This window comes from Sorex fumeus, unplaced genomic scaffold (genome assembly GCF_029834395.1).
Source record: "Sorex fumeus unplaced genomic scaffold, SorFum_2.1 ptg000003l, whole genome shotgun sequence".
In the NCBI taxonomy this organism is placed as follows: Eukaryota; Metazoa; Chordata; class Mammalia; order Eulipotyphla; family Soricidae; genus Sorex; species Sorex fumeus.
Window position 1 is genome coordinate 51,923,746 of NW_026606060.1, and position 23,220 is coordinate 51,946,965.

General features: G+C 44.2%; 1 protein-coding gene across 4 annotated transcripts in view; it reads right to left on the reverse strand.

Annotated features, from left to right (window-relative positions):
- Positions 1-23,220, reverse strand: part of SLC41A2 (solute carrier family 41 member 2) — a 140,090-nt gene that overhangs the window by 91,854 nt on the left and 25,016 nt on the right. For all 4 annotated transcript variants that reach the window (XM_056117241.1, XM_056117249.1, XM_056117226.1 and 1 more), the window contains exon 2: positions 2,793-3,514. In XM_056117241.1, coding sequence (XP_055973216.1) covers positions 2,793-3,347 — 555 coding nt within the window. In that variant the 5' untranslated portion in view covers positions 3,348-3,514. The remainder of the gene's footprint in view (positions 1-2,792; positions 3,515-23,220) is intronic.

Consider the following 23,220-nt stretch of genomic DNA (forward strand, 5'->3'; position numbering starts at 1 on the left):
GGCGAGCGCCTGAGCCCCTGTACTATTCCTCCAGCCTGTCCCTCAGCATCTTCCGGGGGTTTAACTACAAAGTCTCACCACGAACGCAGCAAGAACATGAGAAAACCAATGGAGAAAACATGGAGAAGCCCACCAAGCTTAATGAGTGAGCGCATTATCACTGGCGATAGGAGGATTTATCACTAGTAAATCCTCGGGCAATGTCTTTAGAGATACCATGATGAGGATGATCAATGAGCTCAAAGAAGTCAGATAGTCAGCAAGGCACACAAAAGTGTAAGAGTAGAAATGAAAAAAACTACTACATTCAGAAATGACAGAAATAAAAAAATGTGGTAGGTGGTAGGTGATTAAAAAAAAAAAAAGTCAAGAGAAGCTCTGAATATCAGAACAACTGAAGTTGAGCAAAAGATCAAGGAGCCTCAAGATAGGAAGCAGGAAGCCAGTAGGAAACAGCAAAAGGTGGAAACTATTCTGTAAAGAAATGAAAACAGGGGCCGGAGTGATAGCACAGCCGGCTGGGCTTTTGCCTTGGTTCAATTCCCAGTATCCCACATGGTCCCCAGAGCACCACCAGGAGTGCTTCCTGAGTGCAGAGCCAGGAGTAACCCCTGAGCATCCCAGAGTGTGACCCAAAAAAGCCAAAAAAAAAAAAAAACAAAAAACAAAAAAACCACAAAACAAAAAACATTCAAATTTAAAGGGACAATTAAGTGCTTGACAGACAGGCAATAGCTAAGGGAATTCATAGCCCTGAAACCAGTTTTGCAAGAAGTGTTAAGAATTTCTCAAAAGGACAGGACAAACTACCCAGCATGCGGCACTGAGTATACATATGGTTGCCCTCTACGACAGTAAGAAAGGATATTTACTCCTAGCTTGCTAAGGGATATTCAATAGTGAATTAATGTCTTATTTATATGGGTTAAAATCATTTTCAGTAACGAATTAATGTCTTATTTATATTGGTTAAAATCACGTAGCAATCAATCATCACAAATTGACTTTTATTGATTTATTTTCTGATAGTTCCTTTTGCCATTCCTTTCAGTTTTGTTAGAGCAATCAAGAAGAAATAAATTTGTTATATGCCTCCCAAGGGGTCAGGCACGGGGCCGGGAGGGAATCTGGAGACAGTGGTGGAGGGAAAGGGTCACAATTGCTGACCCTGGTGTTGGAACATTATATGTCTGAAACAACTCTATTTTCAGCAACTCTGTAAATCACAGTATCTCGATTAAAACTAAAAGAAAAACAAAAAAAAAATGAGACATATCCATCTAAGTATAAAAAGTTCTATTTAAAAGAATACATGTTGTGTTGAAAAAAAAAATTTTTTAGTTATTATATGTTTTATTAGGTGCCATTATCAAGTTAAGGAAGTTCTCATTCTTTGTGGTTTTAGACTTGTTTTAGCTTGTATGTAAATTATGACTGCATATTAAATTTATGAAATGAAACTTGGAAAAATAAGTAAATAAAAATATACATATTGTAACATTAGAATTTAAGCATCAATAAGTAAATTTTTGCATTCATCTGGGGAACATAAAGTAACAAAATAAGAGACTAACACCCAAGAATGGCCAAGATTAGTACGAGGAATTTTACTCCATGGCTTGGAGGCCAACCACACATGCTAGGGGCAAAGGGAGCTCAGATAGAGAAGGGAGCCCAAATAAAGGGTGTTGGGAGGATCCTCTCAGGATGGGAGACGCATGCTGAAAGTAGTCTTTAGACCAAACATGATTGTTACCCATTGTCTCTTTTGCAAACCACAACACCCAATAAGAGAGAGAGAACAAAAGGGAATGCCCTGTCACAGAGGCAGGGTGGGATGGGGGGGATGGGGGGCGGGAGGGATACTGGGATCAGTGGTGGTGGGGAAATGGGCACTGGTAGAGGGATGGGTATTTGATCATTGTATAATTGAAACCCAAGCACAAAAATTTGTAAGTCTACAACTGTACCTCACGGTGTCTCACTAATAAAAATATAAAAAAAAAATAAGTAAATTTTGGCATATACATACAATGGACTATCAAAGCACTCATTTTAAATAGCAGAAAATTTTTGTGATTTATTTGGGGAAATGTCCAATATATATTATTAAGCAATCAAAACAAGTTTCAGGAAAAAATTAGCATTTCATTCTAACTTTTGCACCTCTGAAAATATGTAAGCATAAAAAAGCCTGTAAATACATATAAACAACTCATAACAATGATCACCTCAGGAGGGGAGAAGAAATTTTGCCAGGAAACAAGGGCTAGAGAAGACTTTTTAAATCTTTCATTTAATGTTTAGCATTATTTAAATTCATTATAACAAATACATGAACATTTTAATTTTAGTAAAAATTAAAAAGCCCCTAAGTGTAACACTCGAGTTCTTCATTTAACCAATCTACACATTTTGGAAGTACTTTGCTACCTTATGGTCAGGACAGATTATTCTCTTGGAATTTGTAAGGGAAAATAAGCAACAAACACCTATAAATGGCAAATTATTTGCCAGATTTGGCATCCATTTATTTCAATTAGCATAAATCAAATCTGAAATGTTCAAGATTGGTAACCTATACCAGGACCGTTAAACGAGTGTTTTTCACCCATTTCTTTCATCCATGGCCTGTTTCCTTCTTGTGGTTCCCCGGGCTTCTAGTCTCATGCCACAGCCTCCCGCTTTCATCAATTTCACCTATGGGTTCCCCTGGAATATCCTGAGTTTCCCCCTCTCTGTCGAAACACAGCTACAAACCACAACAAAGGTCAACACAATCGAAGCCTCACCTGTACGATATCCAAAACCATGCCGGCTGAAACGGTCCCGAAGCCAGCGAGCAGAAAGGGCACAAGGATCTGCAAGGCCATGACACCACTGGATTCCTTGGGTAACTTTGGGTTGGTTTCCACGATGACATCGTCGTCACCGTCGCTGGAGAGGTCGTTGTCCTGCAGCATGGCGGTGGTTTCTGAGGTCTCCCGGTCATCGCAGTAATTGTAGTTGGCATAGTCGTCGTACTTGGGGCTACAGCTGCTGGGCGTGTGCCCAGGATTGCCGTGGAAGGCCTGCTCGGAGAAGCCGTGGTAGTCCACGTGTTGCTCGGACCTGTTAGTGAACGTCTGGGCTGCCGTGGACAATCCATCTTGCCAAACACCATTTGCTTTTTTGTGCCTATCTTCCGGGTTTTTCTGGTAAATTACTGGAACCATGCTCAACAATAAGTTTAAAAACTTATCAGACTGAATGGTATTTAAACGTATAGTCCAGTCCACAAAACTGTCGCCACTACTTGAACCACCACTTGTTTTATTAGTAATAGATCTTCCTTTACTATTAGTCATATTGTCATCGCAAAAGATGGGGGGCTGCTGAGATCTCAAGCTTCAAGTGACAAAACAGAGGAACCGGAGCTATACCAACATGGGGTTGTGCTAAGATGCTGACTTCATTGTATAGGAAATGTTTCCACAAATAAAAGATGTTTAGAGGGTCCACAGAGGAATTATATCTAGAAAGGAAAAAATAATAATTTTTGTTAGAAAGCAGGTCAACTACCTCGAAATTTCAGTCTTTCATAATTAAAAAGGTATAAAATTCCCACGTGTATAAGCCAACCCAAGGATACAGACACTAAAATTTGTGGGCTTAACACCTACTTTATACCCCACAACTGTTTTTTCACCCCAAAATACATGGCTGGCTCTAGTGCTCAATCATGCGTTAAGTGCTTCTTGACTTTGCAAAATCTGTGTGATTAATAACTATGTGATGTCGGCGGTCTCTGAAGTCTGGAGAAGAAACATATTAAATAAAGGTGATGGCTCCTATTATTCTAGGGAGGTCTCAGAGTCAAGTTGCTTCCATCCTTTACCTAAGTCAGTACACAATAAAAGGTGCAGCGTGTGGCATTGTATTTCCTGCATATTAAGTTTTAAGTCAGTTTACTTTATTTACAGTTTAATAGAGTATATATTTTATTAAAATATGGAAAGAGAAAGGTCATTTTACTGCAACATCACTGCAAATATTCTGAATACAGGGCATTTATTTCACATAAAAAACTGGGCTGGTGCCTCAAAAACTGGGGGAAAAGGCAGTTGAGTGAGAGAAGAAAGCACTATGACAATGATAGTTGGAAATGATCACTGTGAATAAGAACTGCATGCTGAAAGTAGGTAAAGGAACAATTACGATAACCTCTCAGTTCCTGTATTGCAAACCATAATATGCAAAAAGAGAGAGAGAAAGAGAGAATAAAAGTGTCATAGAGGCAGGCTTGGGAGGGTGAGGGGCGGGGGGCAGGAGGGAAACTTGGAGTTGATAATGGGAAATGTACACTGGTGGAAGGACGAGTGTTGGAACATGACTGAAACCCAATCATGAACTGTTTCGTAACTGTGTTCTCACAGTGATTCAATAAAAAAAAATTAGAATTTTTAAATTATATAATTAAAAGAAAAAAAAAACCCAAGGTTGGAGGGACCATTATAACCTGACCCCCCCCACACACACACACACACAAAATCACTGTGACTGGTTTACAGAAAATAACCTAAACGTTAAGCTGGAAATAAGCAGAATGTAAAGGAAATACAAATATTCACGGAATCAACTTTGCACACCAGTCAAAAACAAGCATCTGACACACTGATGAAGCCTTGGCCGCTCAGCATGGCCTCTGCCCCAGAGCAGAGCCCTGGCTGGCCAGCCAGTCACCCCTTTCCCTATAAAGACACTGAAAACAGGGCTGGATATGAGGCTTAGTGGCAGCCTGCAGGTCTTGTTCCTAGGCAGCCCTGGGCTTAAGGACCAGTATGGCAAAAAAAAAAAAAAATAGAAGAAATAAATACATTCAACCAAGCGGCACAGACACCTACAGTGGCTGCTCTGATTGGGGACCTAATGCTAAAAGGTCATACAACACCCGCCCAGAGAGAAGACCGCCTGATGTGGACAGTGGCTGAGCACCCAGAGTTGTCTGTCCCCATCAGGGCCTCAAGTTTCCATCTGTGTTTCACATCTAAGAGCATCAGCATCAAGAAGCTGGTACTGAAGGAGGTTCACTCCATGGCTTGGAGGCCAGCCGCACATGCTAGGGGAAAAGGCAGTCCAGATAAAGAAGGGAGCACCAAGTAAAGGGTATTGGGAGAATCCTCCCAGGATGGGAGATGCATGCTGAAAGTAGACTATAGACCGAACATGATTGCCATTCAATGCCTCTTTTGCAAGCCACAGCACCCAAAAGGAGAGAGAGAACAAAAAGGAATGCCCTGCCCTGCCACAGAGGCAGGGTGTAATGGGAGGGGATGGGGGGTGGGAGGGATACTGGGATCATTGGTGGTGGAGAATGGGCACTGGTGGAGGGATGGGTCCTCGATCATTTTATAACTGAAACCCAAGCACAAAAATTTGTAAGTCTACAACTGTACCTCATGGTGTTTCACTAATAAAAAATTTAAAAAAAAAAGAAGTTGGTACTGAGTGGACGAAGGGGAGAGGGTCCCACCATCTACCTGGATTTTGCCTCCCCACCATGTAAGATGGACCTGTCACTGCCATTCTGCTGCTTTGAATGAACTTGATTACATCCGTGGGTGGCCATGCCCCCACTACCCATAGCTCCACCTTGGACAGGAAGATGGACAGCAGCGACCGGCCCAGGGAGAGGGAAGAAAGGACTTTTTAGGGGATGACTTGACCCTGTGGCCAGTCCACTGATTTCCCCTTTCACTCATGTTCTTCCCTTTTGCAATTGCAAAGGAGTCTCAGAGTGTCTACTGGGGAACCTTAAAAACACAGGCTCGGGAGTGGGGGGGATTGGACAGGGGGAAAGATGCTTGCCTTGGATGCAGCCAGCCTGAGTTGAATCACCGGCATCCCAAATGATGCCCCGAAACCCACCAGGAGTGATCCCTGAGCAAAGAACCAGGAGTAGGCCCTGAGCACCACCAGGTGTGTCCCCAAAACTGAACAAAACAAAGAACCACACACAGACACACAGACACACAGATCACAGAGGCCACTGAGACAGTGCACAGGGGTAAAACCGCATGTCTCGTACACACCTATTCCCAGTTCAATCCCCACCATCACAGATCCCCCAAGGATCTCCAGGTTCAGCCCTGGAATGGCCCCCAGTTCCCCTGGGAACCACTTTGGGACCCAAACAAACAAAATAATACACTCTTCATTCCCACACTGACCAACCCAGAGTATAGTTTGATGCACATAAACTTTTTTTCTTTTTCTCTTTTTCTAGCCAATCAGGGCATTCAAGCCCAATACAACAGGATCCTCCGTGAGCTGTATTGCGGATTCACTACCAGGATCTCACCATTCTACAAAGAAGTGATCGCTGCTGTCAAGAGAGGGGTGCGGCAGGGTGATACCATTTCACCGAAACTCTTCAGTGCCACCCTCGAGAACATCATGCGACGACTGGAATGGGAAGGAATGGGAATGAAGATAGATGGTCGGCAACTACACCACCTCTGCTTTGCTGATGACATTGTTTTAATAACACCAAACATCAGCCAAGCAGCACAAATGCTGGCCGACTTTGACCGTGAGTGTGGAAAGGTGGGACTACAGCTGAATCTTACGAAGACAATGTTTATGAGAAACAGCCTCGTTCCTGACGCCCCATTCGCTCTCAACGGAACAACCATCTCCAAATGCAACAGCTATGTGTACCTAGGTCGAGAGGTCAACATGACAAATGACCTGGCACCCGAGCTGCGCAGGAGGAAGAGAGCGGCTTGGAACGCCTTCAAGAACGTCGAAGAAATAGCTAAGAAGACGAAGAACCTCCGGCTCTGGGCACATCTCTTTGATTCCACTGTTCTTCCTGCATTAACATATGCCTCAGAGACCTGGGCCCTACGCAAACAGGATGAGAACGCTATTCAGGTCTCCCAAAGAAGAATAGAAAGAGCTATGCTTGGAATATCACGTTTCACTCAAATGAAAGAAAGAATCCGGAGTTCTGACATCCGTCGACGATCAAGAATCAGGGACGCTGTCTCATTTGCCAAGGTATCAAAAATCAGATGGGCTGGTCACGTAATGAGATTTAAAGACGACCGCTGGACTAGAGCTGTTACTGACTGGATTCCACGGGATGTCAAAAGACCGCATGGCTGCCCACCTACCAGATGGTCAGACTTCTTCGTCAGGATCATGAATGATTGGTTTGAGGCTCTTCATGTTCCCAGAGCGAACAGATGCCATTGGGCTACACTAGCACGCGACAGGGACAAATGGAGATGTTACTGGCGCCCGCTCGAGCAAATCGACGACTAACGGGAAGTTAAGTGAGTGACTAAGTGACTCTTTTTCTTCCAATAAAGCTTCCCCAGTGATTCTGTTGCAAACATACTGTGAATCTGCACTGAGAACCGAATCCAACTCTTTGATTAACAGGTAGATGCTATTATCAAGGCTGATCAGCACCGAGAAAGTCAGTGTTCAAAGGATATCTGGGGAATGGAACCTGTGTCCAAACTGAAGTCAAGAAGAAATCAAACTGAAAGAGAGAAAAGACAGATAACCGGGTCACTTGCTACTCTGCCCTGCCTGTGAGGTCATCCTCCAGCTGAGATTCCTGGAAGCAGAGCCGCACCCTTCCAGCAAGGTGCTGCAGCCTCCACACCTGCCCCCTTCGCTTATTAACCAACCCACACCACAGCTCCTGAGGCAGGTGGCCGGGCGTGTGACAGAACTACTCAGCAAATTACAGCTCCCAGTTACATTTCTCATCATTTGGTGAAGACAGACAGAGAAGGAAAAGAGCAAACTGCAGCCTAATCTCTCGGAATAGTCCAGGGGTCAGCTACAGACTCACTCCCAGTCCAGCAGAGCGCCCACTAGAAAACCCATGGGCAAAAGACTAAAGACCCACCAAGCTTAATGAGCGAAAACATAACACAGAAGGCACAAACACCACCAACCAGCTCAGAAACTCCTCGGAAAATAATTCTAGTGACACTCTGGTGACAATGTTCAATGAGCGTCAAAGACATGCTGGCACAGGTAGTCAACGAAGCACAAAGAACTGAGAACTGAAATGAGAAAAAGACAGTGGGAATGAGTACGGTAGGTGATGTGGGAATAAAAAGTCATTAGAAGTGTGAGCAGTAGAAAAACAGTAGCTGAGGAGAAGCTCCAAGATGAGATGCAGGAAACCTCTAGAAAACAACAAAGGATGGGGAAAAGTCTGAAAAGTACACCAGAGAACTATGGGATGAGCTCAAGAGGAGCAATATAGGACTCATCAGAGTCCCTAAAGGTCAGGAAGGCAAATCTGATGAAGATCAAATAGTTGACAAAAATCACAGTTAAGAATTTCCCAGAGTTAAAGGGTGCTGTCCCTCCACCTGCTCCCCCTTGGTGGCTCGGTAGCCACCATCCACCAGAGGCCATTGGACAGTCGGGTTTGGGCCCACAGTGACAAGACACGCAAGGGGCCTCACAGGATTGGGGTGGAGCCGGCCCTTTCCTTCCCGTCCCAACAAGACCCCGAGTCACCACTCACGAACAGCCTCTTTGGCTCCTGATCAAGCCACTTAATGGCCATGATCCCAGAGACTCAGAAACAAATCTCAGAACTCAGCAGCTTTTGGCAGAAATGTGTCTGGTTCCGGCAGTAGGTTACCCACCAGGGCCACCCCAGGTGGGAATAGGTTTCGTGTCTTGGCCTGTTCCCCCTAGCGGCCCAGTGGCTGCCATCCTCCAGAGGCCACTGGACAGGTAGGTTTGGGCCCGCAGTGACGAGACATGCGGGGCCTCACAGGATGGGGGTGGAGCCGGCCCTTTCCTCCCTACCCCAACAAGACCCCGAGTCACCGCCCACAAATGGCCTCTCTGGCTCCTGATCAAGTTGCTTAATGGTCATTATCCCAGAAACTTAGAAACAAATCTCGGAACCTAGCTACTTTTGGCAGAAATGAGTTCAGGCCCCACAGCAGATTACTGTCGCTGGGCCACCCCAGGGGGGGAAAGGGTGCTGTTCCTCCGCCTGCTCCCCCATGGCAGTTCGGTGGCCACCATCATCCAGAGGCCATTGGACAGTTAGGTTTGGGCCCTCAGTGACACGACACGTAGGGCCTCATGGGATGGGGGTGAAGCCGGCCCTTTCCTCCCTGTCCCAATAAGACCCTGAGTCGCTGCCCACAAACAGCCTCTCTGGCTCCTGATCAGGCTACTTAACGGCCATGATCCCAGAGACTCAGGAACAAATCTCGGAACCCAGCAGGTTTTGGCAGAAATCCCCCCAGACTTAATTGTTAAAATTTCGAAATTTCAAAATCGCACGGCCACTACTGCAACTGCGCAACATCATATGTTATTCATGACCAGCAATAGAAAACAAATTGTCTACTGTTGCCTTTTTGGCAGATCTGAGTGTTGGGGTAAAATCCCAAATAATAATGATGGGTTGTGTGTCAAAAATTGAATGTAATCAAAGTAGAGAGAGAGTAATGTGGAAATCATCTGCCCCACAGGTAGGGGGAGGGTTTGGGATGGGAGTATACTGGGGCTTTTGGTGGTGGCGAATGGGCACTGGTGAAGGTACGGGTATTTCATTGTATGACCGAGACTTAGACCCGAAAGCTTTGTAACTGCTCTCATGGTGATTCAATAAATAAAATTATAAAAAATGAAAAAAAAAAGTAAGGTGGAATTCAATCAGCCTAATCAGTGGCTGAATAAACAGCAGACTCCTACATTAAAAAAAAAATTCCCAGAGTTGGCCCTTGCATGCGGCCAACCCAGGTTCGATTCCCAGCATCCCATATGGGCCCCCCCAGCACCGCCAGGAGTAATTCCTGAGTGCAGAGCCAGGAGTAACCCCTGTGTATCGCTGGGTGTGACCCAAAAAGAAAAGAAAGAATTTCCCAGACATTTTAAACACAGGCAATCAAGTACTAGAGGTCGGAAAGGTCCCAGGTAAAATAGACTCAACTAGGAAACCTCCATGACACATTGTGTTCAGAATGACAAAAACCAAAAATGAAACAATGAAGGCAGCAAGACTTAAAAAAAAAAAAAAGGAACTTACGTACAAAGATTCACAGCAATGAGGCTCTTTGAGTTAGAAAAGAATGGCGGGACATAGTACAAAAACTCAACAAAACGAACACCTCACCAAGAATACTCTATCCAGCTGGATTATCATTCAGATCTGAATAACAGTATGGAGCTTCATGAACAGGTAGCAGACGCAGGAATCCAAAGGCTTGAAACCAGCTTAGCAAGAAGTGTTAAAGGAGCTTCTTTAAAGGTCAGGACACATTGGTGGTGGGAAATGCACCCAGGTGAAGGGATGGGTGCTGGAACATTATACGACTGAAACCCAATCATGAACAACTTTGTAAGTGTGTATCTCACTGTGACTCAATAAAAAATAAATAAATAAATAAATAAAATTTAAAAATAATAAAGATCAGGACAAACTTCTCAGTACATGGCCCTCACTCCTGGTGCTTATGGTTGCCCTCTACTAGAGTAAGAAAGGTATGTTTTCAATAAAACATTAGCATCTCGGGGCTGGAGAGATAGCACAGCGGGTAGGGTGTTTGCCTTGCACGTGGCAGACCTGGGTTCGATTCCCAGCATCCCATATGGTCCCCTGAGCACCGCCAGGAGTAACTCCTGAGTGCATGAGCCAGGAATAACCCCTGTGCATCGCCGGGTGTGACTCAAAAAGAAAAAAAAATAAGCATTAGCATCTCATTTTGATTAGACAGAACAAAACATTCTGTCTAATCAGTTTTTTTACATGCATAGATTCTTATTGCAATCTTTTACTTACTAACGCAGACATTTAGACAGTATCCCTAATGTAACATTTTCTAAATGTAAAAACTAATATTACCTTTCTTAGGATAAAACACTTTGTACCTCTGTAGGGCTATTCAGATTGTCCCACTTAGATTTTAATTCTCTTTGCTCTCTTTTACATTTGTACATTTTGCCTATTTCATGTAAACTCTAAAATATATTAGCACAGACTAGTTTTATTTATGACAGCGACGATACAATAACCACAATTAGATCCAAGTACAATAAAATCGAATGCAATATATTCAAGTTGTCCGAGTTGAAAACTTATTTATGTAAATGAGAACAGGCACTGAATTATATTGTCTGAAATGATTAGAATTTATTTAACACAGGCAAAATATCATATAGGAATCAATCATCAGAAAATGACTTTTATTGATTTCTTTTCTGATAATCCCACTTGCTATTCCTTTACGTTTTGTTGGAGAATTCAATAAGAAAAAAAATTTTTATATGCCTGTCATGAGGACAGGCAAAGGAGAGGGAGAGAACCTGGAAACATTGGTGGAGGAAAGAGACACTATTGATGAGACAGTGTTGAAACACTGTATGCCTGAAACAACTCTACTTGAACAATTTGTAAATCAGTGTCTTAATAAAAAAAATTTTTTTTAAAAAGAGAAGACCAGATGAGCCGAGAGCATCTCCCCTGTAAAGGAAGGCTCAGATGTAGTTCTGAGCCCTTAGACAATTCCAGTCCAAAGAAGCCCATGCCTGATGGATAACAGCAGTTTCTTCTTCCCCACAAAGCAGAATCTGCAGGAAAATCAACTCAGAAATGCAGATGAATGTAGATGAACAGGAAAGAAAAATGACAGTATTTGCATCACCCACCATTTGTATCACATCCTGAAGTCCGGAAAGCGCACAGAACATGCTTAGAAAGTTGACCGGCTCACACTAAATAGAAAAAAAATGGAAGGGAGATAATTTCTCAGAATATTTACAGGTCACAGCTGAGCAAATAGACCGAACCAAGTCAGCCGGCAGCACCCATTGTAAAGGCACAGCCAGTGTGTATGTGTGACACAAAGAGGCCACAAAAAGCCTTCGTGCCCATTGAAAGAACAGAACTCAGCCTGCAGAGAAGGAAGCCTTGGACTAAAATTCAGCGCCATTCTGTCCCCTGGGCCAAGCATTCTCTTCCAACTGGGCATATCTGGGCGCAGTACTAAATCATACACATTTTTAAAAATACAAACACAAATAGTAGAGTGGGATTGGCAGGTCAGCGGTAGAGGGAGTGCTTGGCATGCACGAGGCTCCGAGTTCTATCCTTGGCATGAAAAAGATGAGCAAACACACACAATTAATGAATATGAACTTTTGTGGCTTGCTTAGTACTCATCCTCAATTTTAGTTGACAGCACTTCCACTTCCTGTGTGTGGAAACCATCCTTCCCTCTATGATGAGGTTCTGGAAATCTATCAACCTATAAAGTGCTGTGGCTTTCCCCTCCAAACGACCCAGTGGCATGTGGCTCAACCAGGCCCACGTCCTTCCCTGCAGGACGTCCATGTATTTGCAGGCTTACTGTTTCCTGAAGGCAGCCAGATACTGGGGCTGCACTATGTAGCAAAACCAGCTCTGTGCCTGCGCTTCAAGGGTCTTGCCTTGTAGCGGGAGGAAAAATCAATCATCAGAAGAACAAATAAAATCATGACATCATCGGTGCTAAAGGCTAGGAAGAAAATGGTTTGACAAAGAGCTGTGACTTACAGAACTACTTTAGAGAGAAAGACCTCCGGCAGCGTCCTCCTACTTCCCTTTGGGATGACAAGATACTGCTATGTATCTCCCCCCCCACACCCCAAAGTGCTCTCTATGACCAAAATCACCACCACTTGGCAGAAAACCCCTTACATCAGGTGAGGATCCAAAGAACGAATCAGGGCAAGGAGATCCTGACAATATAATGAGAACCTCTCCTCGGTTTACTTACAGCCATCCATCCGTGGTCTTTCCAACAGAGAACAATGACTCTACTTCATTGCTCACGTTAGGCTGGGTGACAGGTTTCTAATCATGTGATTGTTATGAGTCAGGAGTGATCTTGCCTCCCGGATGCATGCAATGGTACATCCTCACCATCCTGCACCATGGAAAATGTGGTGTTTTTTTTTTTTAATTCTTTGTTTTATCCACTTGATGAGTGATCATCGGTTACTCTAATGCTTATTGAGCGTGTCACTCTTATCTCACTGAAGAACTTCTTAAACTTGCTCCCTTGAGTTAAATCACAAGAATTCTTCTTAATGAGCAATGAATTATGATAATGAAAATAGCTTGGTTACGGGTTTTCAGTAGACGAGACATCTGTATGTCAGTCACTAAACAATCATTTCTTCTATATTTTCATTCATCCACGAATGAGTAAAAGCATGCAAATTAGGGTGCCGGGGATGGTGCTCGGTGGTTTGGTGCACCTGCCTTGTAAGCTTTAAAAGTCAATCCCTGATGCCATCATAAACATGAAGCGTGACCCTGGCCTGCGACTGGGGGGGGTGGGGGGAGTGGGGGCCACAAGGGACTTCCTGCCACAGCCAGGTGGGAGCAGAGAAGCAGCACAGCTGAGGGCGTGAGACTGGCAGGCACCGCAGTGGCAGATCTGTGGGTTCCAGGGAGCCGGCACTGCAAGTCCTGGCAGGCACGAGGATGGGAACGTGCCTGAGGACCACATGTTCCAGAGGCAGCCCCTGGAGAGCAAGGGCGCAAGTGCAGCTGAAGGACCACAACCTCCACGAGCGCCCCACGTGGCCTGATGCACAGGCCCCACGACTGGATGTGTGACGTGCACTTGCACCGGAAATGTGTGATCTCTGAGCATCACAATCACAGAGGAAGGGCAAGAAAGCAAACCAGATGCCACTCTTTCATCATGGTGTTGCCATACTTTACCATACTATAGAATGCCAAACTATAAAACTTTAGGGGCACAATGCTTCTCACCCATCACTCCCAAGAGCACCATATTTTTCACAAAATCTAAGAATTTGTTTTGGGTTTTTTTTTCTTCTTCTTTTTGGGTCACACCCAGCGATGCTCAGGGGTTACTCCTGGCTCTGCACTCAGGAATTACTCCTGGTGATGCTCAGGGTACCATATGGGATGCCGGGAATCCCAGGTCGGCCACGTGCAAGGCAAACGCCCTACCTGCTGTACTACTGCTCCAGCCTCTAAGAGTTATTTTTGTTGTGTTTTACTAGTTCACTTCCTTTCTTTCTTTTTGATATTCACATATGAGTGATGCCATTCAGTACTTCATGGTCTTTCGCTTCCTGACTTGATTCACTTAGGATGATCAACTTCCATTTGTGCTATTACAGGAGACACAATTCCATTTTCCAAAATATTAACAACCAACATAGCCAGCAAGAAACTATCATTAAAACTTCATTAGGGTAGTTTCGATTTTAATCCAAAATTTAAATCAGAGAGACAGTACAGAGGTAAAGGCACTTGCTTTGTAGGCGGCTGACCCAGGTTTGATCCCCAGGCCTCCATCTGGGTTCCCTGACCACGATTCCTGAGCTCAGAGCCAGGAGTAATCCCTAAGCTTACTAAGCATGGCCTGGTATGGACTGCAAACAGAAAACTCTAAATTTACTAGTTTATAAAGCCCAGCAAGCTACCGAGAATATCTCGCCCGCACAGCAAAGCCTGGCAAGCTCCCCGTGACGTATTCGATATGCCAAACGCAGTAACAACCAAGTCTCACAATGGAGACGTTACTGGGCCTGCTCGAGAAAAATCGATGAACAATGGGAGGACAATGACAGTGACAGATAAAGCAACAAATCCCCAGGGGAGGGGGGTAGGTGGGGGGGGGGGGAGAATTCACTTGTTATTCAATAATGGTCTATACTTGTATGAGACAGAAGTCTCAGAAAACAAAACTGCAAGAAGCAGAGTGAACATTGTGGCTTAGGACATTTTTCCTTAAAAATCGCTCTATTGGTGAGAAAGGGAGGGATGGAGAGAGGGATGGAGGAAGGGATGGAGGGAGGGGAGGGAGGGGGAGGGAGAGGGAGAGAGAGAGAGAGAGAGAGAGAGAGAGACGATAGAGAGATAGAGACAGAGAAGGTGTCTGCCATAGAGCCAGGCTAGGAGGTGGGAGGTGGGGGTGATGGGAAGGAAACCAGGGACACCAGTGCTGGGAAATACATGTACACTGGTGAAGGGATGTGTGTTGGAACACTGTATGACTGAAATCCAATCATGAACAGCTTTGTCAGGGTCTACCTCATGGTGACTCAATAAAATAAATAAATAAATTTGTTTGAAAATTGCTCTATTGGGGGCCAGAGCGGTAGTGCAGTCAGTAGGGCACTTGCCTTCCCTGCAGTCAACAAGGGTTTGGTCTCCGGCATTCCGTATGGTCCTGCTGAGCACTCTAGGTGAGATACCTGAGTGCAGAGCCAGGAGTAACCCCTAAGCATCCCTGTGTATGGCACAAGTCCCCCCCCCCCATGCTATGTTAAGAAAGTATTTGCCCATACTACCCATATAAAATCAATAAAAACATCAGGCAGGAGTTGGAGCAATAGCACAGCGGGTAGGGTGTTTGCCTTGCATGCAGCCGACCTGGGTTCGATTCCCAGCATCCCATATGGACCCCTGAGCACCGCCAGGGGTAATTCCTGAGTGCAGAGCCAGGAGTAACCCCTGTGCATTGCCGGGTGTGACCCAAAAAGCAAAAAAAAAAAAAGAAAAATAAATAATAAATTAAAATATAAAATTTAAAAATAAATAAATAAAAACACCAGGCACTGTTCAAAGGCTGTGTGTCCCATGTTATTTAGCCGGTCTGTTCCAAAGATGCTGGTGGTGCAGGCATAGCCAATGCACCAACCCTATTTATGTGCCTCGGACCCTTGTCCCTTAGCCTATCACCTGGTGTATGGCCCGGCAATGCTGACATCATGCAGAAGAACAAAAATCTCAGCCCTCTATAACCAGACCATGGCCCTTTTGGTGGTGGGTTCATGTAGGAATGTTATATATCCATACCATAAATGTAAACACTATTCGCAACTATCCAAAGTCCAATAAATTATTTTCATTAGTATTTTCTTCTCAAGTCACCTGTGTACCATGAAAATTTGAGTACTACCACCCTTTGCCTTTGAAAAAAAAAAAAGAATCTAACTTTAAGCCCAACAAACTTGAAAACAAGATACCGGGCATTCAGACATGAATAAGCAGCAAGCACTGATAACACATACAATGCTATCAGGGCACAGGCTGGCACCAACTGCCATCTAGATGTTCCCACCCCATTGCCACAATTCCACTAAGAACCTCTGTGAAGAAACACATAATCTAACTTTCTCCACTCTGGAGAAGCCCGTGTTCTCTTGAACCTGTATCTTTCTCTCCCCCTCACACCTCTCTAAGTGAATTTGTTTAAATAAAACTATTTTACTTCATGACATCTGCAATTGTTTGTTCATTGCAGCACTCTTTACAATAGCCAGAATCTGGAAAAAAACTGAGTGCCCGAGAACAGATGACTGGTTAAAGAAACTTTGGTACATTTACCCAATGGAGTACTATGTAGCTGTTAGAAAAGATGAAGTCATGAAATTTACATACAAGTGGTACTACATGGAAAGTATCATGCTAAGTGAAATGAGTCAGAAAGAGAGGGACTGATATAGAAAGATTGCATTCATCTGGGAAACATAAAGTAACAAAATAGGAGACTAACACCCAAGAATGGCCGAGATTAGTACCAGGAATTTTACTCCATGGCTTGGAGGCCAACCACACATGCTAGGGGAAAAGGCAGCTCAGATAGAGAAGGGAGCACCAAATAAAGGGTGTTGGGAGGATCCTCCCAGGATGGGAGTAGCATGCTGAAAGTAGACTATAGACCAAACATGATTGCAACTCAATGCCTCTTTTGCAAACCACAACACCCAAAAGGAGAGAGAGAACAAAAGGGAATGCCCTGCCACAGAGACGGGGAGGGGGGGGATGGGGGGGGAGGGATGCTGGAACCCGTGGTGGTGGGAAATGGGCACTGGTGGAGGGATGGGTACTCGATCATTGTATAAATGAAACCCAAGCACAAAAATTTGTAAGTCTACAACTATACCTCATGATGTCTAATTAAAAAAAAAACTATTTTACTTCACACACACACACAAAGAAACTTGCAATCCTCACATAAAGATTTTATGTATCACAGTAGATATATGAAAGAATGTCCTTAGCAACATTTTCATAATAGAAAAATAGGGGCATTTACATAAGAGAAAAAAGATAAACGGTGGGCTATTCATAGAATAAATATTAAAAAGATGGAATAAACATAAATTTCAAGACAATGGTTATGCTGCAGAAGTAGTATAAAACATGGAGGGCAGACGGTAGGAGAGACAGTACAGTGAATAGGGTGTTTGCTTTGCACACAGCCCATCCGGGTTCAATCCCCGGCACTCCATATGGTCTCACAAGCCCCCCAGGAGTGATCCCTGAGCATAGAGCCATGAGTAAGCCCTGAGAACCACTGGGTGTGGACCAAAAACAACAAAAACCAAAAAGCATGAAGGAAAGGAGAGAGGAAAAACAGGCGTGTGAGGGATGGAGAGAGGGAACGGGAGAGAAAGGGAGAGAGAGGGAGAGAGAGGGGGAGAGAGGGAGAGAGAGGGGGAGAGGGGGGAGAGAGAAGGAGAGAGGGGGAGAGAGAGAGATGGACAAAGAGACAGAGAGACAGAGAGAGACAGAAGCAGAGAGAGGCAGTGGGGGAGGGGAGGTCAGAGAGAAACTGGGGACACTGGTGGTGGGAAATGTACACTGGTGAAGGGATGGGTGTTGGAACATTGTATGACTGAAACCCAAGCATGAACAACTTTGTAAACTGCATCTTACTGTGATTCAGTTAAAAAATAAAATTTAAAAAAAAATAGAAAGCATGGAGGGGTTTAGGTATTTATTTGCCTTACATCCACTGACTCCAGTTCAAATGCCCTCCATTAGCGATGATTCCAGAACCTGAGCAGCACCAGGCGTGGCCCAATTCCCACCCCTTCCCCCCTCCAAAAAAAAGTAAATAAAAAAGAGCACAGAGGGTCTAAACACATTGGTTATATGAAGAAACTTGGGAACAGGTACTTCACGTGCTTTTGTTCCTGGAACCATTCCACATACATGATACGAGCACTTCAGTAAGAATGAGATTGTGGGGGCTGGAGCGATGATAGCACAGCGGGTAGGGCGTTTGCCTTGCACGTGGCCGTCGCGGGTTCGATTCCCAGTATCCCGTATGGCATATGGTCCCCTGAGCACCGCCAGGAGTAATTCCTGAGTGCATGAGTCAGCAGTAACCCCCGTGCATTGCCGGACGTGATCCCCCCCCCCAAAAAAAAAGAATAAAAAAAGAAAGAATGAGACTGGCCAATTGTACCATTACTTCCAATTACTTCCAATTACAGCATCTCTACCTGACTGCGAGCATCTATGAATGACACTTCCTCATCTCCAACCACATGGGCTCGGCCGTGGGACTCTGGAAATGGGAGCAGCCGTGACAGTGACGAGCAGCAACCCTTCTGCAAAGGTCCTGTTTGCACTGCTCTGTCAGAGGAGAGGATCTATCAGCTGTGCTTCCGGTTGCATGCGAGGAAAAGGCGGCAGGCCAAGCTACGGGCACACGACAGCAACCCAGAGAACATGAAAGAGAAGCTGCGAAAACCACTAGAGTCTGGAATTACTGCCGCAGCATGACCAACAAAAGTCAGACGCACAAAAATTCTATCTTGAAAAAAAAGGAATCAGTCCACTGATTCTATTTTAAGTTTAGGGAAGTGGCACCAATAGACTGAGCGTTTGAGGGTTTCCGCCCATAGGAAAAGAATTTTTATTTTATTTTGCTTTTTGGGTCACACCCAGTGATGCCCAGGGGTTACTCCTGGCTCTGCACTCAGGAATTACTCAAGTTGGTGCTCGGGGGACCATATGGGATGCTGGGAATCGAACCTGGATCGGCCGCGTACAAGGCAAACTGCCCTACCTGCTGTGCTATTGTTCTAGCCCCAGGAAAAGAATTTTAAAAACAAGAGTTTCCAAATCTACCTTCCAAATTTTACCAAGTTAAAAATTTATTTTTAAAGTCTACATTTTCCCACAAACACTGAATATACAAAGTCCCAGTCTAAAAGAGCCTTTGGGGGAGGGGAGGTCAGAGAGACAGAACAGCAGGTAGGATGTTAGTGTTATACAAGGCCGACCCAGGTCCAATCTCCAGCATCACATATGGTACCCCAAGCCCCCACCGGGAATGATCCCTGAGTACACAGCCAGGAGTAAGCCCTGAGCACCATAGGGTGTGGCTTTCCCCAAAACCAAATAAATAGATCAAGAGCTTTTTCACAGCACACATTTAGATTTATGAAAACCCACTCATGATCTCCATGACACTTTATCATGGACCAGCCCCAGTCTGTAGCATCAGGTGAGGGACTTAACAGGAAATAAACTAATGCCAGAAAGGCCTCATGGATTGATTCCCCTTTAGCTACAAAAGACATTAGTGAAAGTTACAGTGAAGGAGGACAGGATCCGTGTGTGCATTGAGGAAGCCAGTATCTCATAGAAAATCTGCCCATAGGTTATTTGAGGACTGAGGAAGCCAGTATCTCATAGAAAATCTGCCCGGAGGTTATTTGAGGACATTTTTTTTGTTCCACTAGAAAGGTTAAATAATTGCACAGCAGGGACGTAGCTCAAAGGGCGGGAGAGCATGTTCTGCCAGTTAGAGGCCTGGGTTTGATGCTCAGCCCCCCTTGGCTCCCCACTCTCACCCCCCCAATCACTAAGATCTCCCCCAGGTAGTAACCCTCAGCACCCGCCCCAACACCACCCAGTGTGACCAAAACTAAAATCATTTAAAAATAAGATTTGGAAAAATTCAGCAGAGGGGGCCAGAGACAAATAGCCCAGCATGTAGGGAATTTGCCTTGCATGCAACTGATCCTGGTTTGATTCCCGGCACCCCACATGGTCCCCCCAAGACTCACCAGGAGCAATCCCTGAGCGGAGAGTCAGGCTAAGCCCTGAGCACTGCTGAGTGTGGTGCACCCCTACCCTTCCCCCCCCCCCCCAAAAAAGAGAAAAATTTAGCATAGCTGTAAGTTAACAAGCTAAGTCGGGCCTGATTCTGAGACTTGAAATAGGAGTTTGATACTTGGTTCAATTTCTAAAAACAAAAATTAGGGCATAACCTATTACCAATAACCATCACACTTGGTGAAAACATCTCCAAATTTCCTACTGAAGATCGGTTCTTGTTTCTGTTGCCTTCGGGTACTTGCTATTCCCGTTTTTCTTTATAACCCACATGAGAAAGATCATTCTGTCTGTTCCTCTCCTGACGTCACTCAGCATGATACTCCACATAAGGGTGAACTGCATGAGTTCATCTTTTCTTATGGGCAAGTAGTATTCCATTATGTATATGTACCATAGTTTCTTTATCCAGTCATCTGTTCTTGGACTCTTGGGTTATGTCCAGGTTTTTGCTCTTGTGAATCGTACTGCAAAGACTACAGGAGTGCTCTAAAGTATCCTTTCTGAATAGTATATGAGCCCTTCATGTAGATGCCAAGAAGAAGAATTGTTGGGCCATATGGAAGCTCAATTCCTAGTTTTATGAGGTGTCCATTTGGAAGGTGTTCAGCCTTCCCAAAAGGCTGAACCCACCAACATTCCCAAGCAGTGAATGAGGGTCCCTTCCTCCCTTCCCCCCGCACATTCAAGCCAATGCTGGTTGTTTCTGTACATGCTGATGTGTGCTAGCTTACCAAAGGGGACAGGGGAGGGGAACACTGGGACAAAATTAGTTGTTTTTTTTTTTTAATGTTGGTGGTGAAACATTAATACAGTAGATTTGCCTTGCATACGGCCAACCCAGGTACAATCCCTGGCATCCCATATGTTTCCCTGAGCCCCAAACACAAAACACTGTCCTCCCGTTGTTCATCAATTGCTTGTGCGGGCCCAGTAACGTCTCCACTGTGAGACTTCTTGTTACTGTGTTTGGCATATTGAATATGTCACAGGTAGCTTGCCAGGCTCTCCGAGAGGGGCAGAGGAATCGAACCTGGCTCAGCCAGGCTGGCTGCGCGCAAGGCAAACACCCTACCGTTGTGCTATCACTCCAGCCTGAGCCCCACCAGAAGTAATTCCTGAGTGCAGAAATTACACCCCAAACATGCCAGATGTGGCCCAAAGGCAAAAAACAAAAACAAATGTTACCACAAACACTTTTAGAAACCCAAATAAAAGGCTTGAATATAGGAGGGGAAAAAAATCTCAAAATTGCTGATCACATGGCTAATGTAGAAATACACTTAAAACCACAGCACTATTATATGCACACATAGCACATAAACACAAACAAAATGAGCCGGAGCTCAGAGTATGATTGTTAAGTATATTCTTACACTTGTCACTCTGCAAGCACGCATTCTGCTCCTTTCATTTTCTCTTTCAGATTATGTAGCTTGTGTCTCCACTTGTTATCAAAATGTAGGTAGTTATCTAACAAGGAAATATTATGGGGTTATTAAATTCGTTTTCAGGAAAGGCACGCCAAGCAAACGAAACCTAAGGTGATATGCAAATTAGTTCCTTCTTTAAAAAAGAATGATGTATCCTCTTGACTGGAACTCCATGAGAACTTAATTAACTCTATCATATGATCATAAAGAATTGTATCTGATTTTCTTCCGACACACTCATCAGGTAGTTGATTGGATAAGCCTGCTCAACTTTTTTCCATTATTTTCATTTAATGATCCCAGCCTATATAAACTTGAATCTTCACTAACTTCACTCTGTGATTTTTATTTTATTTATATTTATTTTACTGATATTTTTATTGGCCCCCAAAATAAAACTATAAAATTAAGTTTAAATGCGGGGAGCAGAGCAATAGTACGGTAGATAGGATACTTGGTCTGCAGGCTGCTAACCCAAGCTCAATACCCAGCAACCCATCGGGTCCCCTAAGCACAGTCAGGAGTGACACCTCAGCACACAGCCATAAGTAAGCCCTGAGATAGTTGGGTGGCCCCGAAATCAAAAGTTTTAAAAATTTAAAGGCACCTAGAGATCAAAATATTAAAAATGCTAGCTAACAAGTATGATCCACCCTGATTAAAAGGTTCACCTGAAAATGAAATACAACACAAACACACACACACAGATGCACGCACACACACCACATAGATTGGAATATACCACATACACACGTGCACACACAGACACATGCACGCGCCACACACACACACACACACACACACCACACAGATTTTAAAAATCTATTTTGGTGCCAGAGAGATAGTACAGTGATTAGAGTGCATGGCCTTGCATGTGGCTGACTCGAGTCAATCCCTGGCACTGTGTATTATCCATCCCCCAAGCACTGCTAGGAGTGATCCCTAAGCACAGGACCAGAAGTAAGCCCTGAGCACCACCAGAGGTGGGCCCTACACTCCCAAATACATACACACATACATGATATGTAGTAAATCATATTTGATGATACACACACAACAACATACACACATACACCACACACACACACACACACACACACACACACACAGGAAACTTCTAACTACTTCAACAGAATTTAAGCACTAACATAGGTTTCATTCAGTTAATTAATGATATCAAATTTTCCTGATGATTTTTCCTGAAGAGTTTACCATGGAATCCACCTTTCTCAGCAGATACCACAAACAGCTCACATATACAAACCATGTCTTTGTAGGGGTGGAGGGAGAAACAAAAGAAAAAGTGAAATGAATTGCGATAAGACAGGGGATGCTAATATTTCCTGCACAGACACAAAAGCTTGAGTACGATTCAACTATTGATTTCCAGCTATTGATTTCCAAAATCTCGCTGATTCTGTAAAGTCATCACTCATGCTTAAGTACATCCACTGAAAAACATATACATAAAATTGAGGTTTCTCTGACAAGTAGAAAAGAGCCCACACTTATAATTTGTTTAAACATCAGGCAATAGTTTCTGTATCTTTCCAAATGATCTTTCAAAGGAAATCTGACTCATTCCAGAATAAAAATCCTCAACACTCCAAAATTAATGATTTCTGTAAAGAATATTTTATTTGGAAGATGGAAACAATAACAAGCTGAAGGGTTAACTAAAAACCAACCAGGTGGGCTGAAGCGATAGCACAGCAGATCGGGCATTTTGCCTTGCATGTGGTCAACCCAGGTTCGATTCCCAGCATCTCATATGGTCCCCCGAGCACCACCAGGAGTAATTCCTGAGTGCATGAGCCAGGAGTAATCCCTGTGCATCACTGGGTGCAACCCAAAAAGCAAAAA